Raw genomic sequence first — 17341 nt, 5'->3', positions numbered from 1 at the left:
TTTTATTCGTCCTCTACCGGTTTCACTGGAAGGGGCAATAGGTTTGCTCTCCATCTGTCTGTCTGTCCATCCCACCTGTGGTTTTTCTGGCTCTTTTTTTTTTTTTTTTCCTACACCTAATATATTCAACTGAAACTGGGTACGTGGCTTGATCATAATAAGTTGCAGAACAAGTTCGAGTTCCAGGGAGTTTCATAAATTTTTCACAGTTGTACTCTTTTAAACATAGAAAATATTACATATTGTACAAGAGCCAGTATTCAGCTGCCCTGACTTCACCCCATTGCTTGACACCCATTGGCTGGACAGCTAGCCTGACTCCATCCAAATAAAATATAATGTGCCGCCATCACATGAAGCAGCACAGATCGGCAAGCTTCAGGCCTTAGGCCTGGGTGTTAGTCCATGACCCAGTGAAATTGGAATGATCACAGGTATATAACCACGATGTATATGTACATAACCCATTTGCATGTTTTTGATTCGCGTATCTCCATTGGGTTATTTTTAATATGAAATGGACAAAGCCGAGAAATGAACGAAACACTGTGAGTTAGAGAGTTTCTTCTTATTCATTTTGGTTCTGGTGTTGGCTCGAGCATGCGTTAAACCAAAGTAATTTTTTTTTTCTCCGGTTTGTTATCCTCGTTGTCTTTATTGGTTTCGTGTCTCCAAAAGATATCGGTAAATGAAAATTATTTTTCCTTTTATTTTTGCCGAATAGACCCAAACAAGGTGGTTAGGTTTCTTCTTCTTCTTCATTTTGGTTCCAGCATCGGCTCGAGTGTGCGCTAAATGCAAACAAATTTTTTTAATCTCTCCAACATTCACTGGGACTGGTAGAGGGCATGTACTGCAAAGCAATTCTCGTCCTTGTTGTTTTGCTCTGTCTTCTCTGCACAAGGTCTGTCTGTTTATGGCTTGTCGCTCCATTTAATTCCAGCAGGCAGGCAGACTAAAAAAAGAAATGATCTCACTCCTCTCTGCGCATGTGTGATTGGGACAAATTCAGAGCCAAAGCACTGTTAAATTTTTTTTTCCAATTCATGTTCCAATTTGTGCTCAAAACATAACGTTCAATTTTAATTATGTTGTTCCTCGATCATAAACTAACATTTGAGAACAGATGCAGAGATGGACAGACATGAACCGATTGCTTTAACCCTGTTTTTCACTTCAAGTGTGTGGAGTAATTTCACCAGGTGGCAAGAATTTTCAAGTACATTAACTCCGTTGCTCTTCCAGCTGAAGAAAGCTGCATACAGTAACCAAGCAAAGCTACACAAGGTAAGCCCTTTTCCATTTCAAACCCTCCCTGGGTTCCTCTACAGCTGCAGACATTCACAAGCAGTATATACATGAGAATCCTACTCAGCCACCAGACCATTTTCTTCACTTACTGGTGAGTCATCAGCAACAGCATAGACAGAAAATGTGCACCACCGAGGATCCCAAGGATGTACCATGTGCAATGCCAATAGCAGTTAATGTATAAATAACAAGACCCAATCACGTCTCTCACCCATAATTGGAGGGAATTAAAAAAAATCAGCTCTCACCTCATAAATTACCCCACGTGACTAGGATTTTCAAATAAATGATCTCCCATGCTCTTCCAGCCAAAGAAAGCTGTATAATGCAACCAAGAAAAGCTACATGAGGTAAGCCCTTTGTTTCAAACCCTTCCGCGGTTCCTCTACAGTTCTTGTTAATTATATATAATGCTTCCTCTCCTCCAGTCCAGCTCCTTCGACAGTTGCCTCAACCCTAAATCCTCCAAAGCTCCTTCATGATGCATGCGCTCTTCCAGTACCCCCCCTTCCCCCTCCCGCTGCTGGTGAAACACCCAAAATTTAAACTTGCCATCCACCTCCATTCTTTTGCTCCACTTTACCGTTTTTGTAGCTATATTCCAGAGATTGTCCAATTCCATTTTCTCTCCAGGGCTTCAAGCAAATAGTTCACCACCATCTTGTCACCATGCACTCCCCAACCTATCCTAAATCCATGATCATTTCCTCTCCTATTAACTCTACCCTAAACGAATTCCCTTACTCAAAGGTTGCTGCGTTTCCTTCCTTCCTCTGTCTTCTCTTTTCCTCTTCCTTCATTCCTTGCTTATTGTGTCTCACAGTTGCCCCAGTGTCCCTTTGTTGGCTTTTAGTCTGTGTCTCCTCACCCTTGTATGAGCCTCGCTCTTGCATAGAAAGATAAGATAGTGTTTGTTATTAGCAAATATTAAGAAAATAAATTCTCAGCCATATTTCAGAAGGCATGCTTCAGAATAGCCTGATTCATGCAATGTTCATCCTTGCTACATGCACGTCATGTCTTATCCTGTCCTGACCTGCGGTTTGAATGCTTTGTAACCACATTGTATGGCATTACGATCCCAATGCTGTGATGGCAGTTAAAATTATCTGTATCAACATGTTGGATAAAATTTTTCTCTTTTGGTATCATAATGTTCCCCCTAGCATAAACAGAGACAAACAGAAACCATATTCTTCAGATGATCAATCGGATTCTGTTTCTCTCTTCATCAATTTAGGCGGACCTTTTGTTATCAACATCAAATCTCCAAATGTCCTCTTTTTCAGTTTGCTGATATTAAACCATACAATTAATTATAAAAAAAGAAAAACTTTATGACCTCTCCTTTTTTTGTGATGCCCTTGACACTGATATATTTGTAAATCACATGATGTGATGCTTTGTAATGAAAACAAAATTTAAATAAACGATTGCAATGATTTTGTAACATTATTCTGCCTTGTCAAAGCTACTCGATATAACTAGTTATCTAGAATAATTGTGTTTCATGCCAGGATTGTTCACCCAGGCACCCAAACAATACATTGACGTTTCAATGTTTAAAGGTTCACCTTTATTGCATCATCGGCCACATGGCAAGTGCATTGTTAGAATTTCTATATCAGCAATGAGAAAATACTCAATATCACACTTTTGGTACAATAGTACAGAATATCGAAGGATCATAAATTTTTTTTTTTTACAACTTATATACACGTGGGAGATTCAAGGTCGATGTGGACTTTTTATTGTGGAATATGTAACAATATTAGTTCATTACTCAAAGCTTGTGCAGTGATATTGGAAGTGACTAACACTGGTCAAAGGTCAAGGCATTCAAAGTAGAACCAAGTTAACATATTCACATGTTTTCTGGAATAGAGGTTATCATTAGGTTCCCGGTGAAGGAGAACATCAAAACGATATTTAATTTTTTTTTATTTTAGGGGACTGTTGGCTCAATTTGGTGATGCATGTCTTTCACGTAGTCGGAGGTGGTGTTCGGGGCGTATATCCCGTGCAATTGCACGAGGCCCCGAGATGACGAGGGGCCCCCACACGACCGAGGGTGGGATCTCACTTTGCCGACAAAACGTAGCACCTTGTGAGTGGTGATAAACAAAATGTAAAGGGAATGCTCCATATCAAGGAAAGAAAGCACTATGACATAATGAGTCGATTAAAAAAAAATGTTTTCCGATTTTTTAACTTAACAGGCTATTACACAATTATCGGGTGTGGTTAGGTTAGTCGAGAAAGCAAGTGGAATAATAATTATGTGTAATGTATACAAATACAACAATAATCACAATAAAAATTGTATAATTCCTAATGTTAATACATATAGATATTGTTTAGCACATTCACACTACAATTTATTGTATGATCACAAAACATTGCAATGTAATAACCCATGTGCATGGCGGAATGTTGCAGTTTCTAAAATCAAAGCACTCGTCCCGAAGTCTATGAAACAAAACTACCCCGATGGTGCGAAAAAGAAAAACAGCTCAACAATCGGGGGGTGGGGGGGGGAAAGGGTGAAAATCACCCGAAATCAACTTTTTTCATCACACAGATGGCAGAACCAGAAAATGGTCATCGGACAAGGGGTGTGTTCCCTTACAATCAGCCTGTAAAGTGCTTGCCAAGTGGCTTAAGCACTCAAGCAAGCAATGTAACGAAACGGTTGATAAGGAATGGCTGGCTAGGCAAACGATTGCAAGCTCATTGCGAATGGAACACACCCCATGGATTAGCTTTTTGCATATGTGTGTATGGCTGGCAGTGAGAATAGGAAGGTTACCATTGTTGTAATCACATAAAATAATTTGAAAAATATCTAGGGGAATGTCTTGGGGGGGGGGGGGAATAATGTATCACATTATTCTTTTCTTACTGCCGATTATTGTTAATATTATTATTTTGCAATACTGTAATGTTAATATTATTATGAACTAGTGCGGGCCCGTAGGTGCAGCTTCGTTCCTTCACTCTCGTAAACGACGACTGGATTGGGGCATTATTTCAATTAGATCGGACCAACCGTATCATAAATGGCCACAACTTGGGAAACACCTGGGAAACATACTCAGGTCCCCAGCGTCGATTGTGATGTCATATCAAACAAAGAAGAAGAAGAATTGTGATGCCCCCCCCTTTCCCCCTCTCTCTCATCCCCTCTCTCTCGCTCCTCTCTCTCTCGCCCCCACTCTCACCCCTCCCTCTCACACCCCCTCTCCTGCCCCTCTGTCTCGCCCCCACTGTCGAATTGTGACGCCCCCTCTGTCGAATTGTGACGCCCCCTCTCTCTCGTCCCTTCTCTCTCGCCCCCCCCAAACCTTGGGATTAATTAATAATTTGAACAATTAATTCAAATCCTGGGAAAAAAAACAGCTTTCAAACCTTGGGAAACAGCTGAAACGGATGAAGAACGATGTCAAACCTTGAAAAGGCACATTTTCCCCAGCATCAATTGTGACGTCATACCAAACGAAGAAGAAGAAGAATTGTGACGTCAATCGTGCAAAAAAAAAACCAATAAATAAACAATTGTGACGTCATTCCTGATGTCATAGCACCGTGTCTTGTCATTGGTTGACAGATAAATGGCCGGAACTTGGGAACCGCTTGTCCGATTAATATCAAACCTTGAAAAGGCACATACTCAGGTCCCCAGTGTCGATTGTGATGTCATACCAAACGAAGAAGAATTGTGACGTCAATCGTGCAAAAATAAATAAGTAAACATTAATTGTGACGTCATTCGTGATGTCATAGCACCGTGTCCTGTCATTGGTTGACAGATAAATGGCCGTAACTTGGGAACCACTCGTACGATTAATATCAAACCTTAAAGGCACATCCGCGGGTCCCCAGCAATATTCCTGGCAAGTTTCAATCAGATCGGACCTGCGGTTATCGAGAAACGGTGGTCACACACACACGCACACGCACACGCACACGCACACGCACACACATACACATACACATACACATACACATACACATACACATACAGATACACATACACATACACATACACATACACATACACATACACATACACACACACACACACACACACACACATACACATACACATACACATACACATACACACACATACACACACACACATTGCTAGAATTGTAGATAGATATGCTATTATCATTATTCTGAGATATCCTTGGAAAAATGGCACAATACGGTGGAACGACACTCGAGCTACTGTATATACACCTTCCCAATGCTGAAAAGGCAATAAAATGGGAATTCCTCTATTTTTTTGCAATCGAGGCTAAAGCAACATTAGCTAAGTGAGTGTGAAAATCACACGAATTCCTCTTACTCGTGATGCAATTGAGGGTTCTGAAGCGTCACTTGTAGTACCTACCACCACCAGGAGTGGCGTTATACGGTACACATTTCCGAAGATAATTTGCATCGCCCCACCTTCGGAATTCCTGGTGAGGGGGGCAAATGAACTCTCTACAACCTTTGCCTTCTGACCCATAGTCCTCTTGGCAAGTTTAATTGGTTGAGATTGCATAAGTAACAACGGAATACATCAGACAGACACCAAAATTTTCATGAATGTGGGGAAATGATCAATGCACAGTGCTATAGTGACTTGTTACACAATGAAGTTAGACAAACAATAGGCAGACGATGGCCAGGTGTGTTGTCTCAGGGTGTGACTTTGCTGCATGATAGTTCTCGCCCTTCCAAGGGAAATGTGACCACTATTACTTTCACGGCGAAGGATTGGGAAGCTACTATAAATCATCTCCCATCCAGTCTGGACTTGTCCTTTTGTAATTTTATTCTCTTTGAATTACTGCAAGAACATCTTGGTGCCTTTAAGTTTATGAAATACTTTTTTTTTGTATACCTTGTCGAGGCTGGTGTGAGAGCTAACACACAACGCACAGCAAAGGGGCATGAGACAAGAGGGGAAGGAGTGGGAAGGACAAAACAGTGGGGGAGCAGACACATTAGGAGATCTGTCTAAGGGAGAGGGATGAGACAGGGAACATGAGGAAGAGAAGATAGACATTACCGGGACTTTCAGGAAGGAAAGCAGGGGAATTGAAGGAAGTGGGCTTGGGTGAATTATCGGGGATAGAAAAGATCGAGGATTTAGATGGGGGATGATAAGAGGTGGTGGTGAACAGCTGTTTTGAAAGCCTGGAGGGAAGAATGGGAAAGAATTGAGTGAGGGAGTTTATTCCAAAGGCGGGGAAAAAGAGGAATGAAAGAGTGAAGGTGAGCAGTGATTCGTGATTTTGGTAGTTTTACCAGAAGGGGGTTGTTGGCAGACCTTGAGCACCTTGTAGAAATGTGGTGGGGACAAATTGCAGAGAGAGCAGGGGGGGGTGAGGCTGGAGAGGAGACTGTAGAAGACAGAAAGACCACCGACCAACCTGCGGTGATTGAGTGAGAGGCCCAAAGACTCAGCTTCATTGCGGGAGATGCCAATTATCCGAAATGCCTTGGTTTCGACAGCGTGAAGCCGAGAAAGGTGGGAGGCAGGAGCACCAACCCAGAAGGGAGAGCAGTACTCCATCAGGCTACGGACAAAAGCTTTGTAAGTGGTCAGGAGCTCAAAAAGTTGGTGTACCTTGAGAAGTTGGTGAAGTTTCATCAACCAACTTGTGCTTTTTAATGCTCGCATAATAAAAAGTCATTGTCTCCTTTCAACTACCCTCCTATAAAACATGCGTTTATGTATGACTCGTGAAGCAGCTTGTTTTGCATCCAAAGTTTAAGCTCATGGAAGAGTGACCTTGAACATAAGTTACAAGCAGGCCAAGCACATAAAAAGCCAATCAGTATTCACAATTTCACAAAAATGAGTTCTAGATTATTGGTAAAAATGAGCCATTCGAGTATCTTATGTAGGATTAAGTAGCAACTATCCAGGATTGTGCCCCCGAGCCGAGAAAAAACTGCTTCGGCAGCTCGATGCATATTAAGATTCAAAAGGAATGGTTCTTCTTGTTATTCCACTCTTCATACAGATCCAAAGTCAACATACCTGGCAATTTGAATCTGGTAATATATATACACACATAATTTTATGTACAGTATAACCACAATTATCTCTGTACCTTTAGGTCTATTCCACCTTTTCCAATGATGACTATGACCGTCGCAATGACAGTATTGATCCAGTTTCTGCTTCTGCTGAGTATGAGCTTGAAAAGCGATTGGAGGACATGGACATTTTCCCTGTAGAACTTGACAAGGGTAAGTAAACTAGATGTACTATAAGGGTAATTTGCTGGTGGTAGATCTAGGTATGGTAATGGATTTTGCAATGGTTTCACCGAGCACATAAAACTGCATGCGTGTATGTGTTTCCATAAAAAAATATATGTATGTATGGAAGGAAATGAAATGAATGTATGTATATTTTAAATTGAAGGCACCATCAACTAGCATCGTTTTTAGTGGGAAAGACCCAGTTCTGATGTTTCGACCTTCTTTATCAATGGCAGCGCAGGCATAATGTGCCCATGGGTAAGTATCCTCCCATGGGGGAGAGAGCATCACATGTGACTGCATTGAGCTGGATGGTAAGACTGAAAGCCTCAAATGGTTGAGGTCGATGAAATCAACATGGGTGGCGTGTCTCAAAGTATTGCTGCAAGCGTCCTGAGAAACACAAATAATGTTATTTGTTTAGAATTGGTGAGGTGGTTGCAAGATATTTCTGCAACATGAAAGGTCAAACGTGCTTTTTAATTGATTGTTGAGCATTCTTGCATGAATATAGAAAACCTTTTTCCTGGGTTTTCAATTTCGCTGTTTGTGATTAAGTCAATCGGTGTATTTCTGACTTTTTGCTTTGCTATCGAAATTACTTCAAACCTTAACATCTACTTATTGCAGTCAGATTATTTTCCCCTCCCCATTGAGAGGACACTTAACCAATTCACCAGACTCGGTGGCATTGTGCTCTGAGTGCGGGAGGTTGGCAGTTTGATTCCGACCCTGGCCGAGCCGCACAATACACTTCTAACATAGTACGTGCTACTTCCTCACTTGATACCCAGCATTTAGAGGATAGAACACAGACAAACCTTGTGGGTTGACATCCCTTTAGGAGGCAAATTTCTCCATAAAAGTGCCCCGATGAATGCAGAGAGAATAGCAACATCATTAGATGGCGCCACTTGCACCGTGTGCTCCGGGAATTAACTTCCCCCAAGGCAAACATCCACGTCTGTCTGATGTCACACTTTTGTGTTGTCCGTCTGTCTGCACGTGAAAATGTGATTTGTATGGGTGACAGTTCCTCCATTAGCCTTATATTATGTAGAAACTGTAGAAAAAAAATTCCAGGCTCATAAATCTTATAGGACAGTCCTGCATGAAGACATTGGTGGTCAGAATGTCAGACCTGAGTATTACTGACTGACAGCTGTACAAGTTGGCAGTGCCTTCAGTTCTGAATATGCTTCTTCCCAACTTCAAACAACTTTATGTGAGATCTGAAAGTAATTTTTCACAGTTTTTGATGTCTCCAGTCATTAACCTCCGCCATCTTCGCAGATGGATGGAGGTTACTGTTTTGACCCCTTTCTGTTTGTTTGTTTGTTTGTTTGTTTGTTTGTGAACAGTATTATGGAAAAACCCCTCGACGGATTTCGACGAAACTTGGTGGGGGGGTTAGGTATGGTCCAAGGATCATGCCATTAAATTTTGGACTGGGTCCCCCCCCTAAAAAAAAGTTAGAGAAAAAAATTTTGTTTTTGCATTTATACATGTTTTAAGTGATTTCCACCCCCCCCAAATTTTTTTACCCCCCCCCCAAAAAAATAGAGAATTTTTTTTTTGCATTACATGTTTTAAGTGATTTCCAACCCCCCCCCCCAAAAAAATTGTTACCCCCCCCAAAAAAAATTGTTAGAAAAATGTTTTTGTTTTTTTGCATTTCTACATGTTTTAAGTGATTTCCAACCCCCCCCAAAAAAAATTGTTAGAGAAGAAAAAATTTTTGCAACTTTTTTTTCAACAAAATTTCAATTTTTTTTTTTTTTTTTTTTTTGCATTTTTGCATTTTTACATGTTTTAAGTGATTTCCAACCCCCCTCCCCCAAAAAAAAAATGTTGGAGAAAAGAACTATAACTCTCAGCACTGTTGACATCATATTTAATGAATAAGATATAAGATTCACTTGAGTGACCCAGCAGTATTTGTGGCGGAGGTTTTGCACTCTCCCGAGTGCTTCCCCTCTAGTTGTTCACTGTTGTCCCAGTACTCAACATTTTGTTATCAAATATCAATCGACGCTTGTAGTTCACAATAAAGACAATGACACATCACGAGGTTTACATGGCAATTATTAGGGCTTGCTCTCCATTGTCTCTTTCATCTGGATAGGTGAAAAGGGACTTGGTTTAAACATTTATGGAGTCGGTTCCAACTTGGACATAAACATGGAAAAGCTGGCAATTTTCATCAAGGACGTGTTTGAAGGTGGAGCAGCTCACATAGATGGCCGGTAAGTAGAGTGTATTGGAACAATTTCTCAATAAAACAGGGTTGCAGGATATCTCGTTGGTATCCATTAGCTCTCACATTCTATGTTACTTTCCTGGATGGAGACACATGGAAGTATTGAAGTGCTATTTTTGTGCGATTATTGAAAGAACACCACACGACATTTACACTGTCCTTTTGAGGAAATTATAAACAAGCTGTCCCATCTTCAGTGATCCTTTAAAGGTTCCCTTCCAATAATTTCTCATGAGCTCTGTTGAGATTGTCATCAGATTTCTATCAGATCTCATGAAAAACCTTAGGAATTTTTTTTTTGGAAAGGAAGAAAAGATTCTGTGGCATTTTTGAGCAAGAGTAATCATTTGGATTAATTCCTTCTCATAAGCTGTGCACAGATTTTTGCAAATTTAGATGATTAAAGGATTTTCATGTACATTATAATATGCCCATGTTGTGTAATTTATAAGATCATTCTGTGCCATGAAAATCTATTTTAAAATACAACAATTGAACTGGTATTTGCAGAATAAAGAAAGACGATCAAGTGGTTGAGGTCGACGAGATCAACATGGTTGGCGTGTCTCAACGTTTTGCTGCAAGCGTCCTGAGAAACACAAATAATGTTGTTCGGTAAGAATCGGTGAGATGGTTCAAAGGGATATCTGCAATGGCAATGCCAACATGAAAGGTCAAATGTCGTTTTTCAGCAATTCTTGAGCGTTCTTGCATTAATCCTTCTCGAAACCTTCTGGCTGGGTTTTCAATATGGCTGTTTGTGATTAAAGAGGTGCATCACTTTTTAAACCTAGTTGTAGGCTATAAAAGCGGTGTTACAGGCTATAAAGTGAAAATTATTTTCATGATATATAGCAGAACATCTTACACAGTTGTGGAAACACCCAGACTAGTTTATCGGGTTTGAGATTAACATTCAATAATGCCTTTCTTGTAGTTTCTATTTATTAAGGAGGAAATATTTAACTTTTAGATTTTAGAAAAATTCAAAATATGTCGAGTTATGGTGTTGAGCAACAGCTTTTCCAAAATGGAAATCGCTCCAAATGAGGCATAATAAAGCCACTCGAGGTAGGATTCTACAGGAAAGGGAGATAAAGTTAAAGCAAAACAAATGGAATAAAATAAAAAGAAGAAAACATCCAAGACACAACCATAAGTACCACAAACATTCCCAAAGTAGAAGGGCACTCAGTAGAGCACATACCTCCACTGCGAAATGCCTGATCCTCGAGAACATATCGTGGCCCAATACATTTTTGAAATATCATGCCATTCGGTACTATATCGTTTTTAGCCTCATCTCTCAATGGTGAAGAATCACTTTAGAAATTAAGTAATTATCGTATCTAGATCCACATTTGGATCTTCACCAAAACGAAAACAATTGTCCTCACCACACACCCAACCTGACCACCAAGTTCCGTGCAAATCCATCCACAACTTTTTGAGATATCGTACTATATATAGCTTTTGGCCCTATCACAATGGTGAAGAATCACTTTTAAAAATTCTCGTAGCCAGATTCAGATCTTCACTCAAATCTAATCAGTTCGTCCTTGTCACACACCCAACCTGTACACAAAATTTAATGTGAACTCATCCACAACTTTTTGAGATGTCCTGCACACAATCAGACAGACACGGGTGAAAACATAACCTCCTTCCACCTTTGGTGGCAGAGGAAAAAGAGGTGGTGGTAATACAAAGTCTCAACAAGGAGGAAAACCACAAATAATAATAATAAAAATAAAGACTTCAACTCCGAATGTCTGGAAAAATAGGATGAAGCTTCAAAGACTGAGGAAGTGGGAATTTGTATTTCTGTTCAAGGTGTATAGATCATAGGATGATGGCAAGCATGTTACGGGAAGAGAATTGCAAAGAGACAGCGCAAAGAGGAGAAAAAAAAGACTATTGGCAGAGCATTTCACATTCTACGCACTTTGGATCAGCTACAGTGTGTGGACATGTCAAAATGGCAAGCAGAGTCCTGCCTCCAAACACTTGTAGAGAAGGGACCAAGATGGGAAGGCCAGCGGACCATTTGCCATGAAATATATATATATATATATAGAACAAATTAAGAGTGGACACTGAGTTATGGTGAGAGAGTGGTTCAAGAGTTGAACCCTTCTCCACACCAACCAGGTTCACGATGCGTTTCTGCAGCCTATCAAGTAAGGATGAGGCTCCACATCAAATGTGGCAAGAGTACTCCATGATGGAATGTATAGTTGTCTTGTACAGGTACAAGACAGTATCAGGAGGTAAATACCTCTGCGCTCGATAAAGACAACCTACTCACTTGGAAGCACTCTTAGCAATACTGGAAATGTACTTATCCCGACGGAGGTGAGAGGAGATGTCCAGACCAACAAGCCGAAGCTCAGATGATTCAGTTAAGGTTGAAGACCCCATGTGCACAGAAGGGAAAGACCCGTTTCTGGAGCGAGATACGGACAACAATGTAGTTTTCTTTGAGTTGAAGGTTACCGGCTAGTCATGCCCCCATTTCAACACATTGTCTAAATCATTGTCCAGTGAAACTTCAACCTTATTACGAGTAGTGTTGAGTGACTCAGCAGATGTACAGTAAGTGAGGAGTCATGAGCATACTTGGCGAGTTGAGACAGAACATTATCAGGAACATCATTGATATAAACAAGGAACAGAGTGGGACCAAAACGGAGCCCTGTGGAACACCAGAATTGATGGAGCAAGTAATGCAGTAGAAGTTTGACCCTCGAGTACCACCTTCATCTTGCAAGTTGTAAGGAAAGCTGAAATTATTGAATGCATCATTCCAGATACACAATACGACTGAAGCTTGTGTAGCAGACCCTTGCGCCGCACCTTTTCGAAGGCCTTCGAGATATCCAAAGCAACTAATCAAGCTTCACCCTTGAGCTCCAATGCCCCGTTGAAATGATCCGTAATCAAGGATGGCAGATCACCAGTAGAGGGAGAATTGCAAAAGCCACACTGCAGTCAGTGAGACATTCATTGTCCTCCAGATGGCTGAGAAGTTATTCATTGATGAAGTATTCAAATACCTTGCTTGTTACAGGAAGCAAGCTGATGTGGCGATAGTTACTTGGCTCAGAATGCACACCAGAACCATTAAAAACCGGGCCAACAGAAGTTACGTTCCAGGATGAAGGAAACTCCGAATCGGACAAACACAGGTTGTGTCGCTTGACAAGAATCGATGAAAGTTCAGGATAACACATCTTCAATACAATCACAGGGATTCCATCAGGACCAGTCGCTTTTGAGGCACCGAGAATATGAATCATTCTGGCAACCTTCTTTGGAGTGATGAAGGGAACAGGAATATCAGAGTCTGCACGAGATGGAAAATGAGGAAGAGGATATCCCTGATCATTGAGGGTCCAATTAGAAGCACAAAAAAAAGATCTGCACCTTATCCAGAGGTGGAAGTAACAACCTCGGGTCCATGAAAGAGAGGAGGTATAGAAAATGTATTGCAGTTGTGTACGCCAAAAGTCCCAAGAGCCAAGCCGCTGAGTGGCAATTTGTCATCAGATTTCTATCAGATCTCATGAAAAAAACCTTAGGAACTTTTTTTTTTGGAAAGGAAGAAAAGATTGTGTGGCATTTTTGAGCAACAGCAATCATTTGGATTAGTTCCTTCTCATAGGTGGACAGGACATCTCAGTTGTTAGATCCCCAGAGAATCGTCCTCAAGAATGCAGTAACATATTAACATTAACATATTAATGCCTCTTTGAATCTTGATAGATAATAATTAATAATAGAATACAAGATTTTTTTTTCTGCACATTCCGGAGAAGTTTTTTTATTTTATTTTTAGCTTTCCGATAGCATTTGCCCTTCATTTGCATAATTCCAATATGGTTGCCACATTTATAGTAATTTCCTCGTGAATCTAGATCTTAGGTGTTGAAATCACAAACATGATTTGACTGTTTTAAAAATTGCATTTTTCCTTCTCACTGGCTTAATTTGATCGATAGAAGACCTACTCGGGCCGCTAGACTGAAATGGACAGGAGATCAGGCATTGTGAAGAAAAGATGAAAAAGAGACATTCACCTTCACTTCAAACCTACCACTGACATGAACAGCTCGGCTCTAGCCTTGTCGAGAATGGCAATGTTGACCGGCAAATTAAAAAACCAAGCACATATTAAGGCCATTACTTTAGACTACCACAAATTAACAAAAGGTTCTTGTTTTTCGTTTCCATCATGCACCTGTAACCGTTGGTTTATTCAATAGATGGGAACGCATTCTCAATGCACGAGTTTATTTGTAGACGAGTGAGAGAAGAAGAGAAAGCAGTGGATAGGATGCCAGGACGATGATTTACAAGGTTTAAAATGCATATAGCTATCAGGGTTTATGTATGTAGCTCACCTCCCTTGACGTCTCGAACAAATGAGCGCCTGAAACGTCCGTTCACGAAATTTGAAGTTGGCATCGGATAGCCAGTCTGTCTGACCACTTGGATCCACATGCATCATCAAGTTCAACATTTTAATGCACATTACTTTTCACAAATTAAATTTCCCCAGAGTTTCATGAAATACCAGTCAAAGTTTAAATTGGAGCAAGAACAAAATAACATCTTCCAAAACATCATTTGATAAGTCATTACATACGGTAATATTCAATCTGATCAATGGTCATCAAGTTCACCTGAGACACCAAAATGAGCTAACAACAATCCATCCAGTGAATCTATGGAATTCACCATGCCACACACCTGAAGGGTTGATATACTGCAGAAGTAAACTTTATAGACCAAGTAGCTATTCCACAAATATGGTCACAGCCTCAGTGGTATCAAATGGTCACAATGTCGCGTAACTCTATAACCACAACTTCACTTTTTCCTATCATGTTTAGAATGTCACGTAGCTTTCAAATAAACACCAATCCATGTATGGCTCTTGTTTCTTCTCGTTGTTATCTCCTGGCTCTCACTGAAAATTCTCTCACACCATACAGCTGATACCCCTGGCCTACAGCTGATGCACTAGGGTGTTCCACTTTTGCAAAAGTAGTGGCTGGAATGAAGCACAATGTGCCTATAGATTCCACTAGTGAAGTTAGGTGATCGACCAAAGTTTGAAAATTTTCCCGCCTTTTTTGACCGCGGGCTGCCATTTTGAAATTTCAGGAAAAATCCATATTTTTGGAAATAATATTCTAAAAATAAAAATATATATTTCTCTGTGTTTAGATGGCCGAATGCACTTCAGTAGGCACCATTATGATAGTAAGTACCCGTAAATATTATTCACAAACTTATCCCGACATTTTGAGAAGGGGTTGCCATTTTGGAAATTCAGTGAAAATCGTATATTTTGAGTATATCTAATGAAATATTTATATATTTTTTTATTCTTTATGTACTTGCAGATAAACCTTGACTGCCCAAAGGTCAGGGCTCCTGTGGCTATGTGGGACAAGTTCGCTAGTTACAGGAAATTTTGCGAAAGTGCTAATTCTTTGCGCGTCGTAAATGATCTCGCTGAAAGAGGAATTAAGCTAGTGTCTGACTTTATTCATATGTGCAATGATGAGAAACAGCGTCAAGCATTGCTACAGTGTGTGGAAGAGCACAGGAAGCTTTACCCAGACTATACAAAACAAACGATATGTTCTCTATAAGATATCTGTGTGGTTGCTTGTTTGTTAGATTGTTATGTTGTCATACATGAAAACCATGTCGCTTAAAACACATTTGGTTGTTCTCATAATTAATTGATCATGCTCTCATTTGTCATTAATAATGTCTTGATGAAAACGCTACTACTGATATTCTGTAAATGCCTAACAATGTGCCGTGCAATAATTGTCAAAATATGGGATTTTCAGTGAAATTCCAAAATGGCAACCCCTTCTAAAAATGTTGGGACAAGTTGTGAATAATATTTACGAGTACTTACTATCATAATGGTGCCTACTGAAGTGCATTCGGCCATCTAAACACAGGGAAATATATTTTAAAATATTCAAAAATCAATATTATTTTCAAAAATATGGAGTTTTCCTGAAATTTCAAAATGGCGGTCAAAAAAGGCGGGAAAATTTTCAAACTTTGGTCGATCACCTAACTTCACTAGTGGAATTGATAGGCACAGAGTGCTTCATTCCAGCAACTACTTTTGCAAAAGTGGAACACCCTACTGATGCACCCATTGCAGCAAGCATTGATCCTTAAAATCCCAGTTTAAACTTCCTTTCTCTTGTGAAACATTGTTAAGTACCAAGCTTGGTGATTATGTACAAAGCTGTGAGAGAGGAGCTACGCTGTTGTCAATCTTAATGATGAACTGACGACACTGTCTGCCGACATCACTTTTCCTTTTCCAATCTTAACACTACCCAAAATTCCAATCATCTCCATCTTTGTTCTGCCTTGATCACTCTCCTAAAGATTCCCTTCCCCCTTTCATTCTCATGCCTTACCATTTCCTACCTCCAAGACTGCTGACTATTCCGAGACTAATGCCAAGATGATCCATGTCAACATCCTTCCTATTCCTTTTTATTGCACTTCCTTACATGCCTGCATTCCCCTCCTCCAGCCTCCATTCTTCATTCCTGTTGCCCTTGTTGTTATTGCTCAACTTCTTTCCACCTCTTGGCACATAGCAGCTGCTCTCTTGATTCTATGTATTCCCATTTACTTGCTTCCTTTGTCTTCTCCAAAATGTTATCGGTCCTTTACTCATCTCTTTTATCGTTCTCTTAAGCAGGTCTACTTTTCAGTCTTTTTTTAATTTCTTTTTTCTTAGCATGCATTTGTCCTTTCAATTCAAAGCACAGTCTAAATAGCTCTCTCATCTCTCTTAGTCATATCCATTATCCATACTTTTGGAATGATTAATACTTTCTTGATGCACTGCATTTTCTCAGAAGTCAATCCCTTATTTATCCAATTTGCTTTGGTTTTCATCCATTCCATTGACCTCACCAAGGAAACCAAATAACTCATTTACTGCAAGATCACAAGGACCTTTCTCTCAAGTATATTTTGTCTACATATCTCTTCTCCCTTTCACACTGTTTATCACTCTGTCCTGCAGGACACTTTGCCCTCTGGTTTCTTTGGTAGCTCTCTCAAGGCCCTGACACACCTTGACGATTTAGTCAGCGTATGCCGACGTATAAAAAATTTGTCTAAAACACTGGCACACGTCGAATACGTCGTAGTACGCTGGCATACGTCGAATACGTTATGGGTAAGTTTTGTATACGTCGTAGTACGCTGAGCCCATCGACAAATTTTATCATGCTTGAAAATTTTCAACGTATGCCAGCGTATGACTCACACATTCCGCATACGCTGGCATATGTTGTAGGCACGTTACGCGATCGTTCACACGTCGACACACGTTACTTGGAAGTTACTCACAAGTCGAAACACGTCGAGGTAATGTTTAGCGTCAGTGTTCCAGACTCCATGGTTTTTTTTTTTTGTTTGTTTTTTTCTTCGGTATGA

General features: G+C 40.2%; 1 protein-coding gene across 6 annotated transcripts in view; it reads left to right on the top strand.

Annotated features, from left to right (window-relative positions):
• Nucleotides 1-17341, top strand: part of LOC147032263 (neurabin-1-like) — a 94628-nt gene that overhangs the window by 19895 nt on the left and 57392 nt on the right. For all 6 annotated transcript variants that reach the window (XM_085869691.1, XM_085869695.1, XM_085869690.1 and 3 more), the window contains exons 3-5: nt 7434-7566; nt 9707-9827; nt 10352-10456. In XM_085869691.1, the coding sequence (XP_085725817.1) occupies nt 7434-7566; nt 9707-9827; nt 10352-10456 (359 nt within the window). The remainder of the gene's footprint in view (nt 1-7433; nt 7567-9706; nt 9828-10351; nt 10457-17341) is intronic.

The sequence above is a fragment of the Eptatretus burgeri genome, chromosome 2 (assembly GCF_056783735.1).
Source record: "Eptatretus burgeri isolate ZD-2024b chromosome 2, Ebu_testis_v1, whole genome shotgun sequence".
NCBI lineage: Eukaryota > Metazoa > Chordata > Myxini > Myxiniformes > Myxinidae > Eptatretus > Eptatretus burgeri.
Note: the sequence above shows the minus strand (reverse complement) of the source record. Positions and strands in the feature narration are given on the sequence as shown.